Genomic DNA, 21,829 nt, shown 5'->3' on the forward strand with positions numbered 1-21,829 from the left:
TGTTTAAAAACATATTCTGTATTTAATAGCAATAAGGAAGAGCATTAACTATAACTACTGACCCAGGTTAAGAACTTTCAACATGGTGAAAAACTTGTCCTCAAAGTCCAGGTTCTGTGGAGGTGCTTTGCTACAGTGGTATTTTATAAAGGGGAAGCAGCCTGTTCTCAGTATTTGGTAGTTGGATCCCTTGACTCTCCAATTAAAGTTGGACAGTCCAAACTGGTCATTGTGAACGGAGCTGTAGCGGACACAGTATGACGTCCACGGCGGGAGCTCACGCTGCAGCAGGTGGCAGGTCAGCACCTCTGAGGCGGCTGCCCGCGGGCCTGTCCTGCCAAATGTGCTCGGAAACAGGACGATCTTCAGAAAGACGCTGTGCATCTTCCTAAAAAAAATCTTCATGACTTGTGTGAAAAGTAAAAGGATTCACTGTTCCTGCTGTTTTTATTTATTTTTAACCACCCGGACAGCATGCAAACTACTCACAGACAGAGCTCCGACTAGCCACAGATGATATCTACTGACATTTTAAATCAATTGATGTTCAACTACATGCTGTATAATATAAACGTCCGTAACAGCAGTGTGCAGAAGGGCACACTTTACACGAGTAACTAACGTGAGCTGAAGTTAGCGAACAAGACAGTCCCTGCTAGTAAGCTAAAAGACGGTTATTCTGCTAAAAACATGACGACATAGAGCGACACGTCCGGATCCACATGCTGAACACACACGACTTGACAAGACAAGAATAATATGAAGAGATCTTCTCTGTTAGTCGAGCTGACTGCTTGCCGTCTGCTCTGACCTGGTGCTCCTGCTAAAACTTCCGGTTTGCAAATGTAGCGCCGCGCAGTTGTTCCTCTTCAACGGAGAATACATTATGTATAAATACTCCACATACTCATTTATAAACAAAATAATATGCAATGCATAATATACACAATATTTATATGATGACACACTCGATTAAGCATTAATCTGAGATTTCCAACACAAAATAAAATAGCTTTTTATAACTTGAGTAGATTAATGCTCAATAAATTCATGAATAAAGCCAACTAATTAACCAGTGAAATTACCTTGTGCATTATTTACTGTATGTCTTTATAAGCTTTAATTTTCGAATATTTAACCATATTCAAGTTGTTAAGACACATTACAAAACCATATATTATAAGGTTCATGCAGATAATGATATTGTTTTTTCAGGAATTTATGCAGCTGTTTGTGTTTGATCAACATGGATTTATCTTCAGGGTTAACATATTCACAGCTGCCTTAAGCAACTGGTTTATTCTCCACAGATCGCACCTTGTTCTTAGTCATCTGCAGAACATGTTTTATGTTCTTGATCAGCTCCTTCAAAAAACAAAACATATAATAAGTTAAATTACTACTCATTATTATTGAATCTTTTAATTTGAAAATATACAAAATGTACTTCGGCAAAATCATTCAAACTGATGATGCAAGTTGCAAGTTGCATGATATAGATGAGGAGGGATCGTTAAGTCATTAACATGGTACCTTAAAATTGGTTTCTCCTTGCATTTTAGAGGATGATATTTCCTGATGAATGGCTGACAGATTCCGAGCAAAGGTCACCAGAGCTCCCTGGAGATCTTCAGAGACTGTTCTGTTAATGACACCCCAAACAAACGAGTTTACTAGCGTTCCCCATGTTGCCAGCTAAGAAACAATCATCTTGTTCATCTGATGGTGGTAGTTAAATGAAACTCTCAGCAGACAACATCTTGACTCTTTAGGGGGATGATCACAGCTTGATTTAACTGTTACAGCTAAAGGATTTGAGTGACACATATGTTAAATAACCCTCTGCTTAACAACTTGTAGAGTTTGTAACATTTACAAAGCCAGAGGTGACATCTTAATCCTCAAAAAGAATTGTCTTTACTCTCACACTGGAGATGGCTGTCATCCACCTTGTCCTGTACCTTTCATGTGTTTTTGAAAAGCTTGATACTTCAATGTGCTTGGTACTTCAATGTACTTCAATGTGCTTGGAATTCCTTATCTTGGCAATTATTAATACTGTATGTATATGACTTTGCTGCAATGAGGAATACTCACATCATTCCAATAGTGCAACGCTCACTGCTGTCGTAAACAGCAAAAACTGTTCCTTGCTTTCTCTGAAAATTAAGAAGCACAAACACACAATCAAAAGAAAAGTTCCATCATCATAGATTAAAAGAGCACTGATTCAGCATTGCACTCCTTTAACATTGTCAGACTCTCTAGTTTCAGATCAATATCAATGGGCAGAACAAAACAAAATCTCCTTTAATATTCCATACTTTCTTCTTCCTTGTTAAAACCTGTAATATACTTAACCCACAATGCAATTTAGCAGTCGGCTCGATGTGTTACGCTATCACCATCTAATTTAACCTTTGAGATACATTATTCAATTATTAAGTTATCACTTGAGGCAATCATTCAAACTTTGTGCAGCTCCCTCTTTTCCCATTAGCAGTAGAACTCCTGTAAACAGACTTTGAGGTGTAAAATTGGCAGAGTTACCCTTTAAATTACCTAAGGATGATATAAAGGTGTTTACCTTCAAGTTAAATCCTATGCCATTAGCCTTGCACACCATGAAGAACACGTTATGGTACAACATGGAAAGGTTTGAGTGAAACAAGTGGCTCCCAATAACTGCATAACAATTAACCACAGGAGGCTGTAAATTAAAAATTAAAAAAGCATGAAACCAAGAAAGAGACAAATCATTTCATTAAGATTGCTGCCATTAGTCTTCTTGAATCTAAAACAAGACAAAAGCATCTTATGTATTTACATTTGGAGTTATAATAGGTGGTGTGTGCAAAATGGGTGGAGTAGCGTTGGCTGAACCACATCCATACACATGTCCTTAGGGTCACTGTTGAGGTTGGGGAGTGTGTGTGTGATTAGTAAACATGATGAGTGTAGGGAACATGTGGTAAACTGTTGGGTCTTTCTTAATTAACTGCGGGGAGGAACAATTAATGTTTAGAAGACATGCCAAATACAAGATGAGCTTAATTGTACGATGCCAATCAAAGAAACCACAGTTTTAAGACTGCAAATATTTGCATTCAATTTGAGACAAAAGCACCACCAAATGCACTGAAGGACTACTCAATGCACAATACATATCACCATAACAGAGGGGTTCTGAGCATTTGAGTGTCATAAGTAACACTAGAGAGGTTGATTACTTAAAAGTGGCAGGGCTCAAGAGGATGAAATTGTTCCTGCTTCTCAAGCACCTTTGGGAGACAAAAGAGCAGGCCTAAGCCTCTATGAGCTCAGGAGATAGCCCATAACTCGCTGTGGTGGGTGTGTGCTTGCCGTTGTCAAACACAGGACCCTCACACAACAATAAAAGTGTCCAACAGGGATTTAATTGTGTTTGTAATATGCAGGCCCCCTAATGATGGCCACTGGTAAAGCCATTAACCACTGCGGTGGCTCAACTGCTGTACTGAAGCACCAGGCTACCGACTAAATGAATGTTTGATAAAAAAAAATACAAGCTGCAGATTAACAAGCGTAAACTCAGGCATACTGCTAATAAAAGGACTCTATTGTTTAAGGCCTGGCACCAGGTTGATGAGGTGTTCAAGCATGCATACACATGCATAATGGAAATGTTATGAATTATTAATGTGTTGATTATTTAGGCTCATCTATCAAAATGATAATGAATTCAGCACCAAAACACCAATTGAGCTTAGTGCGTAATTACATTATTTAGTTGTATTTAACAAAAATAAAGAGGAAAACACTGATCCATCTTTGTGATTACTGTAGTGGCACAATACTAGTCTCAGGTTGCTTTAGAACGGGCGGTTTCCTTCTTTTACTGTGAAAGTATACAACTCCAAATGTCTAGCATTTTATATTGACCTTCTTTCGTTTTAGAACAATTTTAAATTATTAAAAATGTCGTCATAAGCATGTATAAAATGGTACGTTGGCTGCAATCGGATGTTCAGAGCAATTTTCTTGGATTGGCAATGGCACTTCTAAACAGCCTGTGTGGCAATTCAGCGTTCCTCCAGTCATCATCAGAAGCATCTGCGTCATGGCCAGCTGGTCACTGTATTTGAGGTCCAGATCAATAGCCCACACCTGCAAACAAGACATCGTGAACCCTGTGTCACAGCAAAGAAAAACAAACACTATAAACTGAAAATCCAATTTAGTCACAAGAATGGAACATCAAAGTATTTCACCCAGCAATCCTTAAAAAGAGAGGGGTCAGTACCTTTTAATCCCTACAGTGTTATCCATGTTGAGAGGCAGAGGAAAGGAAGACACGGTTAATGGTGTGTGCTCGACAGATTTAGGTAATTCAGTTGTGGGATGACATGTGCACAAAGTAGATCCTTCTCTACGTATTCATACTCAGTTTGCCTTGGGCTAGTTGGTTTGGCACAGGTCTGATGAGAAGCTAAGTTCAGATATGTATAGTAAATGGCATCATTATAAGTATATTAAGGGGTCAGGTATGGTCGTAGCCTTCTGCTTAAACAGGGCTAATTTCCCCAATAATAACCTAATAGCTATGCCCTCTCTTCAAAAGTGGCAAATAAATCACCAGTGAAGGAGTTGTTAATAACTAAGTGGCAGTCGGCTGCCTGCCTTTGCTGTTCCTATTTGTCAAAGTAAACGCTCCTGCCACTGAATGCAAATCGCTGCCTGTCTGAACCCTGCAGTCTCTGGAACCTGAGCATTTTATCTCCACTAACACACGAATATCTCACCGAGTACAGTGATTTTCTTATAAGCCACAATACATGTTTTATTAAATTCAAATATGTTGTGAATCATAGTTCATATAGTCGAGGCCTGCAACTAACTTCTATGTTCATCATTGATTAATCTCCCAATTAGTTTCTCTATTCACCATTTTTTTTTATGAGAAGTCAGAAGGTGGTGGGAAAGGCTTTCACATTTTCCAACTTTCTATTTTTTTCAAATGTCTTGTTTTGTCCAACCAACATCCAAAACCCAAAGATATGCAGTTTTACAATGATATCAAAATAAGAAAAAATTGAGCAATCTTCACTTCTGAGGAGCTGCAACGTGATACATTTATTTTTGTTGGAAAAATAATAAAAATGATTTATAAATTATTATGATTGTTGCTGAAGAAACAAATATGTATACCTAATTTCAGGTAATTAAGTTAAAAACTATAATAATATATGCATTTTAAAGGGGCTACTAATACCAAAATATATTTTCAATTGAAGAGACACTCAAAATTGTGTTTTTAAACAGTACACCACTAAACACTTGCAAGATGTTCATGTTTAGTAAAAGTTCAGCAGTATGTTCTGCACGCAGCCACCTTTAGCTACCACTGGACCAACACTAGTCTCAATGCATCAGGTTGATACGTGGGCCTGAGTGATGGACACACTCAACCGCGCCATTCATTCGACTCACTAAAAATCTTACTCCAATGTCTCATTGTCACTCTTAACAAAGCCGTGCGAAATGTAAGCCTGGATTGTACCTGTTTTCTATTGCCTTGCATTTTCATTAAAAACCCTGATGCTGCAGCTGGGGCCCCACCGTTCCACAATGTGAGGAAAGACTGCAAGGGCAAACATATGTGACCCACTTCTTCCCATCAAATAAAGTAGGCAGCTTTTAGCAACAGGTTTGAATCTAAATTGATGTTTAAATCCAGACAGGTTTGCCCATGTGGCTCTCCTCTGTCTGCTGTGTGTGCGGGGAGATGGTTAAGAATATGTCTTTAATGTTCCCTCTATTGAAGCTCATGCTGTTTATAGTCTGTTCTTAATTATGCTGTCAGTGAATCCCATTCAATTTTGGGTCAACATTGAAATTGAAAATTAATTTTAAGGCTGTCATTATTTCAAGAAAAGAGCATGTTTCAGTTGCTATGATACATTTGAGAAATGGTGTATTTTCTGATTTTAGTGTCACTAAAATGACACATAAGGGGTTGAATGAAATACTGTCAGATATATGTTCTTACATTTTAATTATTATATTCTATTATTATATTATAATGTCACAAAAATCCACAGTCCATGTAAAGATTACTGACAAAAAAAATCTGTATTTTTAATCATAAAGAAATGTAAAATACTGATGCACTAAAATAAAATAATTATTTATATTAATAAGCATGTAGATGTATGTATTTGAGATATAAATTGCATTGTCTGAACACTGCTTTGCTCACAGTGTGAGTTAACATCTAATCCATAAGAGACTACCCTCTAGTGGCAAGCATGCCCTTATCTAATGTCAATTCCAAATCCATTTCTTATACAGAGAATACATTTTGAATGCAAACACAAAAATAGGTTCAACAGTAAAGACGAAAAAAATAGAAGAGATGTATTAAAATATCCTGAATAAGTGGAAGATACATTACTATCTGATGCATTTTTAATGCAAGAAAAAAAACATTCAGTTTCCCTTTTTATTCCCTTTTGTAAAACTGTAAAGTAGCTCTAGTGCTTTTTTCACTCTTTTGCAGGTCTAATATTTTATGGAGCATAATATAAACAAAGCGTTTCATTTTACAGCTCTGGATCAATAAGCAGTCAATGTAGCCACATGTTAGGAGCAGAGGTTAAACCATCATAAACCAGCCCATTTCCAATATCATAAATCAAGAAGGTTTCAACAAAACTTAATCCTGACAAATGAGATAAGGCTTCGATGGTGCATTGCGATAATAACGAGACAAATTTCAGCAGCCCACTCCAGGTAAGCAGCTAGGGGTTAAACACTGACAGGGCATCCCTGTGAAGCTGCCAAATCACTTTAGAATGACCTATTGTCTGAAAGATAGGTGCCTCTGAATTTCTCGGCACTGAAAGGTTAAAGGGCAAGCTTTAAATGGTGGAATCAGTGTATCGACACGATAAGACCTGACAGTTTATTAGATGGCCTTGTGACACATTTGGTCCTTGTGCCCACTGTTTGCCTTGTCTGTTTTCCAAATCCCATGGGGGCAGTAGAGCAGACACTTATCAGTTCATATGGATCCCCGACTCAGCTTTATAAAGTATTTCTTCCACCACTATGGTGACATAGAGAGCTTGGACGCCACATGCCGCAACTGCCCAGATCAAATCTATTGTAGTAGCATGAGCTCACCTTTTGCTCCATGGTGTTGCAGTTCAGAAAGGTGGCCAGGTCCACAGAGACATAGCCCACGATAAGGCGCTGAAGACAGGCTTGGCCCACACGCATGCAGATGGATTGCAAGGTCTCTTGGTGTACAGAGGTCTGAGGAACAGTGGAGCCTATAGCTTCCAGTTGACAGGAGCCCTGAAGCTGGTCTCCACAGGACAGCATGGTCACCTCACCCCCGGGCTCCAGCAGCAGATCCACTGTCAGACAGGTGACACTTTCGGAAGGGGGGTAGGCCTCCACCACACCGCCTGGGCACACAGTGAGAGCAGAGGAATGACTACATTACGGACAACAAGAAGTTACTAATAATACAGCATGTGAACTTTGTTTAATAATCAACAAAAGTAGCATAACATTTATTAAACTTGTCAGGTCACATAGGTCACATCTGGGAAGTAGGGAAGATATAGGAAATGACTGTTAGCATATTCCAAAAGGTTGTATTTGCACGTAAAAAAGCCTTTAGAGCCTGACAATAGGAATCTGACCTTGACTGAGGAAGGTCTTCAGGAAGCAGGCCCAGTTGGGATAGCATAAGGTTTTGACAGGCTGGGCGTAATGAGCAAGCCACTCTGGGACTTCATCTAAAAATCTACGCAGTACAGACTCCTGCAGAAATAGAGTTAAGGTGCATACATTAGGGATCTACTTTAAATGAGGTGATGACAGATCTGAGGACATTATGTTTTGTCAAACACAAGTCACATACAAGAGCTGGCTGCTTTATTTTGTCCCATTATCAAAGCCCTCTAGGTGTCGACTAGATTATTGGAAATGCCCTTGTGTTATCCGGATGACTCCAGTGACTGCTTGTTATCCTCGAGACCTTTGGTGGCTGCTTCAATTTCTGTGCGAGTGTCTGATGGATACTGCAGCAGGGTCTATCTGTGAGTGACAGCCTATTATCAGAAGGCCTCAGGAGTCTAATGGCTTTAACTCAGAGCCACAGAGACAGCACCTGCCCTCAATAACAACTCTCTCCACTAGGCAGCTGATGAATGCCTAAGCTAACCCCATCTATCTGGGGATCAATCAGGGTTTGACTGGGATCGATATCCCTCTTGTTTCAGTAACTGGGATATTCCATAATGGTTTCACCACTTAATTATGCTGTTAATTTCTAACTTTTGTTTTAGGTGTCTCCTAAACAGTTTGGCAACTCAAGTACACCGTTTCCTCTGACAATGCTGTGATGAAGTCAAAGTAACGACTCATTATATACCATATACACACACACACACACAATCGTAGCTTTCTAACACTATATAGGAGTCTATATATATATAGACTCTATATATCTATATATATATATCTATATATCTATATATCTAGTCTATATATCTATATATCTATATATCTATATATATATATATATATATATATATATATATATATATATATATATATATATATATATAGACATTGTATTAGAAAGCTACGATTGCATGCTGTGTTCAGTGCATGACAAGACCAAGTGCTGAGTCTAGTTTTAAATACAGGGTTCTGTATGTAATATTGTCTGCATATGACCATTAGACAGGAATTTAATTTGGTCATACACAATAAAATGTGTGAAACCTCCCTGAAAGTCTGAATGGAAAATAATGTCTTTGTTGTTTCATCGTTCCATCCAGAGCGTTACTTTGTTTTGAGTGCACGCTGTCTGGCTTCACTGGAGATAATGCTGTTGATATTCCAGTCATGTAACAACCATCCTCATAGTCAAGTACTGTAAGAGGCGAGGTCAAATGCTACTCAGTGATTCCCCCTATACAAACCATAAAGCACACAATGGTGCGGCAAAAAGTGTGAAGCAACGGTTGTCATTTTTAACGGAAGAGCAAGCTCACCCCAGGACTTTGCCTATGCAGTTCGCTGAAACAGCAGGACAGGAAGAAAAGAAAGAGAGGTAGTTTGCAATAAATTACTTGGACTTAAACTGCGTACAGTACCCTGTGATAGGATTCAGGCTTTGCTTGGTGTCCACATAAAGCCAAGCAATCTGGTCATAAATAAAATAGATGTTAACCTGCCTCTTTGATTGCTATCTCTCCATTACATGGTAACACAACTGAGAAGCTACAGTACGTCTGTGGAATAGAGGGATATAATCTGAGTAGTGACACATTTTGTATGAATATTTTTTTTCAGTAGCATTGTCATACCATCGAAGCTACAACCTCAATCTATTACAACCCACTTCACATTTAATTTGTAATATTAAATTAAACATTAAGTTACTCTCTTGTTCACATTCTCCTGGTCCCTGGTCTAATTTAATATATTTGTACAAGGGCAGAACGATTTCCTCTGCTTTAAAAAATTAACCAAAAGCACTTCTGACCCTCAATGCAATGGAAAAAACAAATGCGAGGTAAATTCAGGTTAATTATGGTAAGGCTGATCATTATATACTCAAACTCGTTCAGGCAATCACAGACTGCACAATATTTAGACGGAAAACATCTGTACAAAATGTTCCTGTACCTGTTCAGTGGTAGTGATTATCAAATGACCCATTTAGTTGACAAACTTTACCTAAATAAGGTGTTGCTCAAGATCTGTTTGTACACAGTGTGGCAAAAAGAAATACTCCATCTGTTGACGCTATTAGGTGTAATTTTTACCCTCTTGTGCCTAATGATCCATGTGCAAGCTGTGTGAGCGCTTAAATGTGTGTGGCCCCCTTCAGGCCTTGCATGGGTGAAGATCTACATGTCTTTAACCTCTCTCTGTGTAAATGCTAAAAGAGGCCTGGGGGCTTTCTGAAGGCGAAACAGTGTGCTGGAGGCTGTGGGCCTCACGATATTCAGAGAAATACACCATCTCCTAGACCTCTGTGGAAGCTTCTTTAAAGTGTGGCTGTGAAACCCTCCTCCCTCTTGTTGGTGTACCCTTTTAGGCTTTCTTTTACATAGCCAGAAGGGTTCTGATTGTTGGTATTATTCTGAAAGACCACATGGCAGTCTTGTGAGTCAGGCTTCTTCATGCTGAGCCCTTCAGAACAAGCAATAATTACAAAAGTATGCACACAGTCTGTGCAGACTGAGGCTAAGTACACAATCTAACCCCTCTCGACTTGTCCAGGGATTATAAAGGGTTAGACACATTCCTTGGAATTGTAGCACATATTATATTATAATATGCACTTTAATCCTCACTTATTTGTTATGTTTTTTGTTGAATAATGATTTTGGTGTTATTCTTGGATATTATGAATTAATATTTAAAACGCTTCATTTGGTCATTTGTGTTGCATCAATAATTAATTGAATAGCTACTATTTTCCAAAACATAGCTCTAAACATATATTGCTAAAATGCTTAGATGCAACTATTCAGTATCTATCCTCTTTACTCGTTGTCATTGACATTGCCATTAGGTCTACTTCATTTCTGCGAAGTGGCAAGTTAATGATTGTCATATCTCAAAATAAACTGCCATGTTTAAACATCCATCTACAGCTTCTGGTGTGAAGAGAGGATGGTGAAGAGATACACTGATATACAATATTCATATGTTTTCTATCTAATCAACATTGTTGATATCTTCAATACACGCAAGTACAACAGCAGAGGGACGATGTCATACATTAAGGAGCTAATACATTTTTGGGGCAAACAACGTCATAAGAAAATAATCATGCAATGAGGAGCACAGGATGTGGGCTTTGCTTTGATTAAAAGAGCAAGGTGTAGAATAAAGGCCAGTTAAAGTGTTGTGTCCATATGGCCCAGAAGCCCCGAGGCTGTTGGCCTACACTAGGGGCCTCGGCACTCTTCCCTCTCCATGGGACCCCAGCTGGTGAAACAAACCCCATTTACTTTCCTGTGCTGCCTCAGCCGCCATTATGGACCTTGGCTGTGGCTCAGCCACTCTCTGCCATAATTAACAGCACCAATGCCACAACAATTACAGCCCCACACTGCACATACAATATGAATCAAAGAACGAGCTAATAGGAACAAAACAGAGTGAGCCGGAAGAAGCTTGAGATGACTGCTGTTCTTTCAAATGGAATAAAAAGTAAAATCATTGTGCTCCAAGCCCACAATCATTAGCCTGTAATTAGTTTACACAAAGCTCCCAGTTAAATGGCAAAATACGGTAATTAACACATGACAGAAAATCAAAGGCTACTTTGTAAGCATATGAGAAATCAGAGCCAGCGGCTCAGAAGCTGTGTACAGATTGCATCTGTTATATATGAATGGTTTGTAAATGATTAACTGTATTTTATTTGTTTAAATAGGTATGCTATTAAATCTGAATTTATTTTTAGAGGGAAAAGCAAATGTAAAATGTAATTTATAGAATAATTACAATGTCGCACTTTTAACACTTCACACGCTACTTGTGTTCAAATGTTCTCTTTACAAATGACTGAGACCTCACAAGTGATATTGTGAGGTAAATAAAAGCATCAAGTCCAGCTGCGATTAAAGACTTCAAGTGTTTAGAGTAATTTGTTGTTCAAAAAACGTTCAAAGCTTTTGTAATACAAATTCATTTAGCTATAAATCTATGTGACAATCATCTGCACAAAAGTTTTTGAATATATATATATATATATACACATGTATAGAGAGAGAAGTGCTCTGTTGACTAAAACGTATGTAATGTAATTGTCACTGCCAGGTGAGTTAGGGCATTAATACAATTGGACAGGCTGCTGTTCCCAACACATCGACACAAGTTGAATGGATAATGGCTGTGTGTATAAACAGATATTTTATCTATTGATTTAATGTTCTCTGACTCTAGGGAGGATGCTCAAAATACTGTACTAAAGGGACCAACATTGTGACTGTTCCGATAAAACGGCCACTCTGGCATGAATGATGGCCCCACTCTCTGACCTTACTGTGACCTGAGCTTGCATTTATTCAATGACAGAAGGGAATCTAACCTTTTTTTAGCTTTATCACAACAAGGATTCCAATCTCCATCTTATTATCTAGCTGTTACTGTAATGTTATCTGTTAAGTATCTAGTTACAGTATTAACTTTAAATGGCCAATCCATCATTGGTATGAGTGTAATAATAATCGCAATAACGTTTTTTTGCACTGCACTTTTCTAAAACCCGTGTTTTAGGGGAAGCCATAAAAAACAAGACGTAATAGTAAAAAAACATCAATTTAGGGAGAAATAATAATGAAACTAAAGAAGAACTAAAACCAAATTTCAAGCTAATTCAAAACAAAATTGCATAAATGACCTCTAAGAAGTGGCTCTATAGTTTATGACACGTAATCCTCTGAGTGACATCTTTACCTGAATCCATTTTGAGTTCCACAGCTCAGGACCGCAACGATAGCATTCCTCTTGAGCCCAGTTATAGCAGCTAAGATGGCATGTGTCACAGTATGCTGTGCCACGGCCTCCATGCTCAGAGTCCATCTTGAAGAGCCAGCGCTGTACATGAATATTTTGCATCACGAGTCTAGCCAGTATTTCATGAAGCTAAACCAAGAGAGATACATGTGAATTACAAACAAAATAACATAATTAATTACAAATAAAAGGGAAAATGTTTTGTGTACTGGCGCTAATAAAATACCTCACGCTGTAATGCTGTCTGTGAATGCATTTGTGTTCTGATCTCTGACCTGGCTTATCGTGCAGATGTCTCCTTGACCAGGGGGTACGTCAACCTCTGCCCCGGTAAAGATCCTCCTCCCTCCAGATTTAGTGCTGTAAAGCTGTGCAATAGCTGGTTCTGGAGCCAGGATTGGCACTCCGAGCTCATCAGCCACTGCCAGGTCATCCACATGGGCCACGCCCCCCACAATATAGGCCTGCTTCCCCTGGATCAGGTGCTTGATGCGCTTTAGGGTGCGTGGACTGTACTTTAGCAGCATGGATAGGCACATGTTATGGGTCTGGAAGAAAAGATGGGGAAAAGGATTTGTGCGGCAGCTAAGAGTTTTTAGTGTGTCTTCCAAGGGTTGTTTCTTGACCTGATTTATCACTGTGTACACACAAGAGATCTATTATTGTAATAGCCAGCAGGGCTTTAACCTCTCCTGTATTCCAGCAGGTTGAATTGATAAAAGCTGCCTGTGGGAGACCTCCCCTATCCTTCACATCTTTAATGTGTGCTAGCAATGAGCTCCTTGGGAATATAACTAATTACTTCACATCTGTATTTATTTGATCCACATGGAATTATCCCTTCTGTCAGTGGCAGAATGCGCTGGCAGCCATGGGTAGCAGTGATTCATCTCAGCAACACGTCTGGCACAGTTTAACAACAAAACAGCAGGAAAATCAATAGACAGAAATGAAGAAGACCATGTCATGTTGCACATTTAATCTAGTGTAATATGATAGAAAAGATGGATCGAATGGCTGGATGTAAAAAGACAATACAATAAGATATTAATTTTATTGTATTGAGGTAATCAAAACTATTCAGAATTTTTGAAAATGTACAGTTAGATAGAATTAACGGATAATAAACCAATTAATATGTAATTTAATTATTTACGCTAGATTGATACAATTACATGTTTTTTTAATTAAGTATAACGTAATATAGCTCTAGTGTGTTTACTTTGAAATAACAAAGATGTCCAATTTCAAAAGCTGTAAAAAGGAATGAAATATTTTAAACACAGAGTGTAAGACAACTGTGAAATAACAATCCCCTCTAGTACCCTCTAGAGGAGATTTAACAAACTACAGATGCTCGGGGCACTTTTACAGTACAATACAATCGATTACACTACAGTAAATTCTAAGAAGGGAATGCATTGTCAGGTTTGTTTCTTCAAAGTTGCTCGTGTACAAAATGTAAACATGATTTATCTTACTGGGAAATAATCTATAGCCTCAGGAGTGAGGATGATGAAGCGTCTGACCGAGGAGAATGAGGCCGGAGTGGGCTCGGTGTCATCCTTGTCTGGGGCTCCATCACACTTTAGGAGGCTGGTATAATAGTGCAAAATGTCCTCTCCAAAATGTCGTGGACATACGTAGATCACCTCCACATTTTCATCTTAAAACACACAAAGACAATGAAGAAATCCCATGTTTACATTAATGCATACAGAGAACATTAATGTATGTTTATGGCAGTGAGGTTGTAAGAAAAGCTCCTACCTCTGATATCAAAAAGTCTGCTTATTTGGATGTTCTGCAGGATGTCATATCTCCTCAAGTTCATGCGCCGGCTCTGAGAGTATCCTGTCAGAACAAGGTCACAAAAGTCTGCACAAGATTTTCAAAGAGAGATTTATGTTATCTTTAACTGGCTTTATTGAAAATCTTAAGCTCTGTATTACTATTTTCATGTGTACTCTACTAGACTTAGGGGATGGGTAGTTACGTCTAATCACACAGTAGGGCAATCAGATGATTAATTTAGCCTAATAACTAGCAGGTGGAGTGTGCTGGGCATCCTGTTGCACCACGTCCAGTCACCGCTGAGCTACATCCAGTGGTGCCACCAGGATTGTAGTTTATGTCTGTCTGGATTTCTGCCTGAGAGAGAATTCTCAACTGAATCAAGGTAATTAAATGATTGGATTCATGCTAATTAACAACAATGGGGTTCAACTTTCTAATTATCCTTGCTCACACAGCACTCTCTGCAGCCACCCCAAGTGCAAATAAAGCATTCCATCTGCTAGTAATTAGACTTAATAATTTCAGACAATCACTCAATGATTTACAATGCACATGCCTGATTACAGTCTAAATGTGAGTGCCATGGTGAACTTAGAACAAGAACAGATCATAGCTTGCACACTGTCTCATGCAAAATTACAAAAGCCTCTTCCTCTTTTGTGTGTGTGTGTGTTTTTTTATGAAGCAATAAAACAAGACCTCTTGCAAATATTCAACAAAATGGCTTTTCATTTGCTTAATCTGCAAATTAAATGGTGATAGAAACTAAATTGTTCCGTTCCCTGACATGGAGACTGTCATCACCCTGTGAGTGCTTTCCTGCAGAGTCATTTGAATGAGACTGAGTGTCTCCACCAGGGCCACAGACTGGGGCAGCAGGGTAGTGAGACAGGGGATGACTGCTGCTGGATTAGTGTGTGTGTGTGTGTGTGTGTGTGTGTGTGTGTGTGTGTGTGTGTGTGTGTGTGTGTGTGTGTGTGTGTGTGTGTGCGGCAGGCAGAGAAAGCTACCTAATGAAGGGATGTGGATAATGGTTCTCTTGGAGGACTGGATGTGTTTCCAGTTGACTGCCAGATGCTGGGGATGGAGAAAAGGAGTGATCAGAGAGGGGCTGCTTGGATGCGTACACACGCACACACTCACCCACACACGTACGTACACATGCATGCGCATCAACACACACACAAATCATCATTGCATAGCTAAAACACATCAAGCCAATCTCTCTCTGGGCTAACAGAAGCAAACCAAGCATAAAATACCACCTTAATTAAATTAAGCGTTTACTTTAGAATTATCTTCTCACAATTAATTCAATCAGCAAGGTACATGATGCTAGTGCCAGGGGAAGATTAGCAGGCTTAATTAACAGGGTATGAATGCTTAAAGAGTGAGAACATACATTTAGTGCATGTATACACACACAGCGATGTTAAAACTAAATGAACTTGTAGGCACTAATTAATATTGTGTCAGCAGTCTAAAATATGTTCAACCCAGATGACAGCACAGACATGACATCTCTGCTGAATAGGGAAGAATGTACAGAACATTATGCATCTTAGAAAACTGTCATACTGCTCTCTTGAAGAGCTAAATAGAAGAAGATATTTGTCTTTTGAGTTTAGGAGTGCCAGGTTCTGCTATGGCAGAAATCAGTTAGACATTTTTGCAGTAATCTAATGGACTAAAAGGGTCTTCATAGCTCAACAAAGCCCCAGTTTTCACTTTACTGTAATTCTCTCTTGTTCATCAGTCCCACTTTTTCTTTCTGCTTTTCCCCTCTGTTTATCTAACTCCTCTGATGTTTTGTGGTTGTCTTGATTTCTTCTGTTCTACTTTGTTCATCTGATGCACTGCTCCCCTTTGCTGTTCTGTGTTTCTGCTACTCAAACCAGAAATACAAAAGCAGCACAATTGAGTTTAAGTTACATACCATGATTGATGTAATTTAGTCAGAGAAGTAAAGACTCAAACACATATTTGAAATGATAATGGTATTGTAAAATACTGTCATAAAATAAAGTTTAACTCTAATTTTGAGAAATTGGGAAAAAAGAGAGACAAAGGTGCGCTTTGAAAACGTAAGCAAGGAACGCGAAGTATGAGAGAGAAAGAGAAATTACACAATGATTATAAGCAACATCACCTGTGCTCTGCTGCGGAAATTCTCCAGTTGTCTGAAACGACGGGCCTGCAGGGTCTTCCTGACATGACGCATCTGCATGTGCATTAACCATGAGACAGCGATGATGCCTACTGCCCACTTGCACTTACAGTGGCGCAGGTAAGCTTTCCGGGCTAAGTAGCGCCTCCAGCAGGACTGGATGTGGATGGCAGCTGCCTCAATGCCTCCCTCTCCCTTGTAGCGCTGACCTGGGTGTAAAACCAGACGCAATACCTCCTCCCAGTTTTCAAGCACTGAGAGGAAGCCAGTCACCGGAGGAGCTTTTGACCAACCACTTTCCCAAACATGGCTTAACTCTACTAGCCGTTCCCCGCTCACTTTGGCTATAGGCACAGCAAAGTCCCTAAGCAGCTTTTCCAGTGTCTCCAGAGCATCTACCACACTGCTCCAGCACAAACTAAAGCTCTGCTTGAAGTGACAGAAATCTGTCGCCATTGGGTTGGTCCGTCCCATTAAGATGGTAAAGTCATATTTTCTGATATTTCCTGGAACTTGCACAGGTAGAATCTACAGAACACAGGGAAACAGAGACTGTATTAATACAGTTCAAGGAATTGAAATAGAATATTTGTTCACCTTTGCTCTTTCTCTATTTAATTAAACATGTATTTAAAACTATTACAGTGATCTTACATGGGGCTTTTCAGGTATAAGACTGTTCTTGGCTTGCATCCGCCTGCTCTTGTAGTTTGTGGAGGGAGGCGGAGTCTTGGTGGTCCAGATGGGTGTGCCTTCCTTGCCTATTTTTTTGCAGGTAGATCCAGGTTCTGTTTTCCACTTCAGCTGCTTGTGCCACCTGGACTTCAAGCCTATCAGTCACAAATAGACCTGCTCAAATGTATTCTATCAGTGATCAATCAGTGGCAAACAGTCATCAATGTCAAATCAAGTGACAGCTGTCCCTACGACACCGGAGTCATCAAACAGACCTGTCTTTGAAGTACGTGGATCCACTCTGGAGTGAAGACAGGCAGCCTTGTGCTGGATTGACATTTCAAGCAAACTTGTATTTGGCACTGATGAAAACAGACAATAAAGGAACAACATTAAAAATGCTGTTTTTGTCCTTGTTTATTAAAGTTTTTAGACGAAATACAAGACAGTAATTTGGAAAACAGCATGAAAAAACCTCACTAAGTGAATGTAAGAAACGTAAATTATAGTTATTAATTTCCCACTGAATATAAGGTAAAAATTCCACAAACAACTGACCTGACATGCACACTCAAAGAGCATTTGTCTCTGCTTACATATATCAAAGGTAAGGTGTTGGTGCTGAGGTGATACAATGTCTTTTACCTGTCCCCATGGTTTCTTCAGGCATTGCCAAGCTATTACAGTCCTTTGTGACTGGAAGACTCCCCACAGGGCCGGTGATTATTCTGAGATGTTTTGCCTGAACACAACATTTTTATAAGATCATAAGTTGTGTATCTTCTTTTAATAAAATCAAAGCAAAGCTACCAGACCCTGGCACTACAAAGATGTTGCCAACAGCTAAGAAAGCCCAGCCCTATCTACATCTAACTAAATGAAACAGTTACAGGTTTAAAGCTTGAGCATGTTTAAATTAAATAAGTTTTTTTCTTTTTTTAAGAGATAATGTTGTAAGTGTAGAAGGCAGCCATTAATCAGATTCTTGCCATCTTGGTGATGTAAGAAATAAATAACTTTCTAGCAGAATAACTATAAAGGAGAAGGCTACATAATTACAAACAATATAATGTCTGTATTCATTAAGAATTTAGAAAGCCATAAAGCTGGCACTAGCCCTACATGCATTCATCACAATATCCAAGATTAAAGGTTATCTTAACCTCTAAGCAATTCCATAATAAAAACCAGTAGTATAATGGATGGCTTAGTTTCATATAAACAGTTTCAAATATGGCATTACTCATAAAACACAAAGTTTGTACTGTGCTGATCCTCCAGACTTGTCACCTAATGTCCGCTCCTTCGTTCTCTTCAGACCACTGAGCTCTCTGACAGACCACAGGTAGTAGCCAGGTGCTGAAAGAATATCCCCTCAAAGGCACACATCTGTTTCAGATGGGGTTGTGAAAAGGTGCCACCTTTTTGTAAGATTGCTAAAATGCAAAAGCTCATTTCCTGGCATGCGTATGAAGTGGAGAAGAGCTGGCCTGAGTTGCAGGAGGAGGCAGCAGGCAGAGAGCCAGTAGTTAGCAGTTGGGGAAGCTACGGCTGTCTTATTGGCATGCTGGACCAGGTACCTACTTCTGTCCTGAGACAGCTGTAAACCAGTAGCCCATAGCACAGCAATCAGGCGCCTGTTTCTTTAGAAGAATGCTGATATGCTGCAATCTGCTGCTTTCCGCTTTCTGCAGCCAGCACTTCCACCTCTCATATCTGAGTGACATTTTTGGCCGCTACTTCTCATGTCAGGTATAGATTACCGAAAACATATTGGAAAATAAAGTGAGTAAAACAGATCTAAAACTAATGCCGACCTTTGCAAAGATTAATTTGTTTGCTGTGACAAGTGCTCGCTGTCATTATTGAGCCAAGTGACCTTTATGCCACTTTCTCTCTAAGCATGATACTTGAAGCATCTATTAATGCAGACCTGGGGCATCACCCTTTACTCCAGCATGATGTGTCTATTCTGGGGATTTAGGGAGTAAGCATCAAGGAAAGCAGCAATGGTATCCAATTCATTTTAGTTGTAGCAGAACCTCTTGTAATGCTTCATAATCAAACTTTTCCTGAGGTATGTGCTGTATGTTACAATTAATATCAACAAAGACTCAAGACACAGGAATCAATTCTGCTCAAGATCAATCTGACTGTGGAAAGAAATTAGCTGGTGGACAGAATGTTATTGTGATTATAGTTTACTATTATAGTTGATTATAGTCCTTTCCATCAGTAAGACTGTAGTGTAATGAGGAAAAAATGCTCCATATCTAAGAAAGCCAAAATACCAGATGTAGCAGACTATTTTCTGCAACTAATAAAAGGTAAAGATGCTCCTATGTGTTCAGTGTTACAAAGCCACAGCTGAATCAACTCTCACCCAGTCCATCATTGTTATGTGTACAATTCAATTTAGCAACACAGTGGAGTACATACTTTTGAAAACAATTAACTATCACTTTGATCGGAAGGTTTAAGTTCATAGCATTTACCCACCAAGAGCATACATCAAAATGAGGTACTGACATGAAAGTTACATACATAGAGTTAGTATTATTTCTAGCATCAATAAACAATACTTATCATGATACTAATTGCAAAAAAAAGACTGTATTTTGAAACATAATCAAAGACCACTGTAAAGTGTTGTTTTTATGGATAATATGCATAGCATTCAAAATGTTATACTCCTAATTTACAATTTAAAGTATATTAATGTATAGTCAAATTACTTACTCTATTTGTCCTCCTCTTGTGGACATCAGAGAGTGGTATCCCAAATTGCTGGTGCATTATAGCTCTGTTGTTTGGATGAGCAGGATTGCTCAAAAAATGCTTGGTTAATGCTAACTTGTGCTGATCAAAACAGATAAAGCAAAAGTTTCAAAACTTGAGTTAGTTAATATCAACAATTTAAATGTACTGTATGTATATTTCTACCTAGCAGAGAAGTTTAATATGTTTTATGTTTGTCTCTTGTTCTGTTCCACCGCACCATATTGAATTTTGTTTGTCTTGCCTTAATGTGCAATACAACAGAATAGTTGAATATTTAACTTACCTATAGTACAGTATATATTATAGTTTGTACTCTATATTACTAAGTAAATAAAGACATTTTCATTTCTGAACAAAATTAATTATAGTCTACCTTTTCCCCAGGTGGAATGTCTTCCCTTTGTGGACGCACATCTTGGATACTCTCCAGAGAAGGTGTCCTGTGTGATGTCTCTATTTCAGTCTCACAATACACATCGCTATAATGTATGCAATTCTGAAGATACTTCTTAATAGTTCTAACAACGAGATGGTGGGGTATAAGTGTTCCCACTTTAAATTATTATAGAGTAAACAACACATGTACGCTTTTTCTTACTTACCATTTGGGAATCTGTTTCTTCTTCTGCAAGTCTTCAATTCTTGGAAGGACCAGCAGCTGCTTAGTCAGTGAGTTCAGATAATCATCCGCATGCTTCTATTTACAATAAACACAAATATATATATTGAATAATATAAAAATAATTCTAAATATGTATACACTACTATATAGATAATGTAAATAATGTATAGATGTGTCGGTAGATTTGTATATTCAATATACATAGTACGGGTATCAGTGCTTATTCTGCATTAAGCATCCTCACCCTGATGCTTCTCTCTGTCTTGCCAATGGCTGCATCCAAGGCTTTAATGTCCAATGTTGTCCCCCTCTCATTGACACTATCAAGAGAAAATTTGAGTTGTCTCAAATCCTCTTGAACCTGTAAAATACAGTTCATTGGTGTATATAATGTGAATATCTTGCCTAAAAATAGCCAAGCTTGACACTTGCTCTTGGGTATTGTTAGCGAGTTTATCTAAATGTATTCGAGATTTAAAAAGGAATAGCAATGTTAAAAGTGTATAAAACATTTTAGTTATTGTCTGCACTGTGGTCATAATTTAGTTAAGTTAGTCAACTTGTTTACTTGAGCTATCCGCAAAAACTAGCGTTAGCTAGCTATAGTTAGCTAGTCTTACCTATGTTAGTTAGCTCACTTTATTCTCTAGTTATTAACTGAGGTAATTAGACAACATTACCTGAATTAAAACTGCTCCCAGCGTATCTTTGTTTGTAAGTGTGTCAGACATGTTGCATTTGGTTAATAATAATACATAATAATGCAACATGTGTCACGATAGTATAATGAACTAACGTGAACTTCTATAACCAAAAAAGTCAGCCACACGTCAAAGGTCTTCGCAAAGTACTCGCAACCATGACGACGAGAAGCAAACTTTGGGAGTTAATTTGCCCCGAGTACAAACTGTCGGACAGTCCGCCCATACCTGTGGTAGAAAACACCACTTATGTTTCAAAAGGCAGGGGAAAACTCCAACTATGAAGCAAATGTAATCTTACTCTTACCATTAACGTTAGCATAAATTCATAATTTATAATATAATTCATAATTTATTAGTGGGGTTTTTGGGAAGGCGCTTTGTAATTTGCCTGAAAGATGAATTCAGGGCATCAAACCTCCCTTTATGCTGAAAGGCTTCAGTAAAGGAAAAAAGGAAGCGCATTGAATGTCGGTGTTGACGTATCCACACAGTCCAAGCATATACAAGAGTGGTATTTTAGTATTTATATTACGAGAATATATT

At 38.6% G+C, this 21,829-nt stretch overlaps 2 protein-coding genes across 5 annotated transcripts in view; both read right to left on the minus strand.

Moving 5' to 3' along the window:
* The window catches only part of cunh15orf61 (chromosome unknown C15orf61 homolog), a 31,336-nt gene extending 30,927 nt beyond the window's left edge, over positions 1 to 409 (minus strand). The window contains exon 1 of the mRNA XM_068603147.1: positions 63 to 409. Within this exon, the coding sequence (XP_068459248.1) occupies positions 63 to 405 (343 nt within the window). The 5' untranslated portion in view covers positions 406 to 409. The remainder of the gene's footprint in view (positions 1 to 62) is intronic.
* Positions 409 to 21,430, minus strand: iqch (IQ motif containing H). 4 transcript variants are annotated; one of them, XM_068603144.1, is made up of 22 exons: positions 21,263 to 21,430; positions 20,827 to 20,943; positions 20,563 to 20,657; positions 20,334 to 20,400; positions 19,919 to 20,038; positions 17,825 to 17,921; positions 17,455 to 17,541; positions 17,159 to 17,334; positions 16,487 to 17,032; positions 15,348 to 15,414; positions 14,311 to 14,394; positions 14,022 to 14,206; positions 12,816 to 13,088; positions 12,481 to 12,621; positions 7,692 to 7,812; positions 7,165 to 7,451; positions 3,988 to 4,146; positions 2,588 to 2,710; positions 2,098 to 2,159; positions 1,534 to 1,642; positions 1,318 to 1,365; positions 409 to 867 (listed from the first exon to the last, which is right to left on the minus strand). In XM_068603144.1, the coding sequence occupies exons 1-22, from the start codon at positions 21,350 to 21,352 to the stop codon at positions 778 to 780; spliced, it is 3,144 nt and encodes a 1,047-aa protein (XP_068459245.1). In that variant the 5' UTR covers positions 21,353 to 21,430; the 3' UTR covers positions 409 to 777. The 4 variants fall into 4 exon arrangements, 3 of the variants coding, with proteins under 3 accessions (XP_068459245.1, XP_068459246.1, XP_068459244.1); XM_068603145.1 differs by having other exon boundaries at positions 4,039 to 4,146; positions 12,481 to 12,669; XM_068603143.1 differs by having other exon boundaries at positions 12,481 to 12,669.
* Positions 21,431 to 21,829: the final 399 nt, after the last annotated feature.

The sequence above is a fragment of the Clinocottus analis genome, unplaced genomic scaffold (assembly GCF_023055335.1).
Source record: "Clinocottus analis isolate CAN_PGR_092001 unplaced genomic scaffold, fCliAna1.0.p SCAF_6, whole genome shotgun sequence".
NCBI classification, from domain to species: domain Eukaryota; kingdom Metazoa; phylum Chordata; class Actinopteri; order Perciformes; family Cottidae; genus Clinocottus; species Clinocottus analis.

What these genes read in the sequence shown, in the direction of transcription:
- iqch (XM_068603143.1), bottom strand. Translation starts at nt 21,352, where the DNA reads ATGTTGCATTATTATGTATTATTATTAACCAAATGCAACATGTCTGAC. An exon ending in GAAGACCTTCCTCAGTCAAG is followed by an intron (nt 7,452 to 7,691) that starts GTCAGATTCCTA and finishes CTGTGTGCCCAG; the next exon opens with GCGGTGTGGTGGAGGCCTAC. An exon ending in GCATAGGATTTAACTTGAAG is followed by an intron (nt 2,160 to 2,587) that starts GTAAACACCTTT and finishes CTTAATTTTCAG; the next exon opens with AGAAAGCAAGGAACAGTTTT.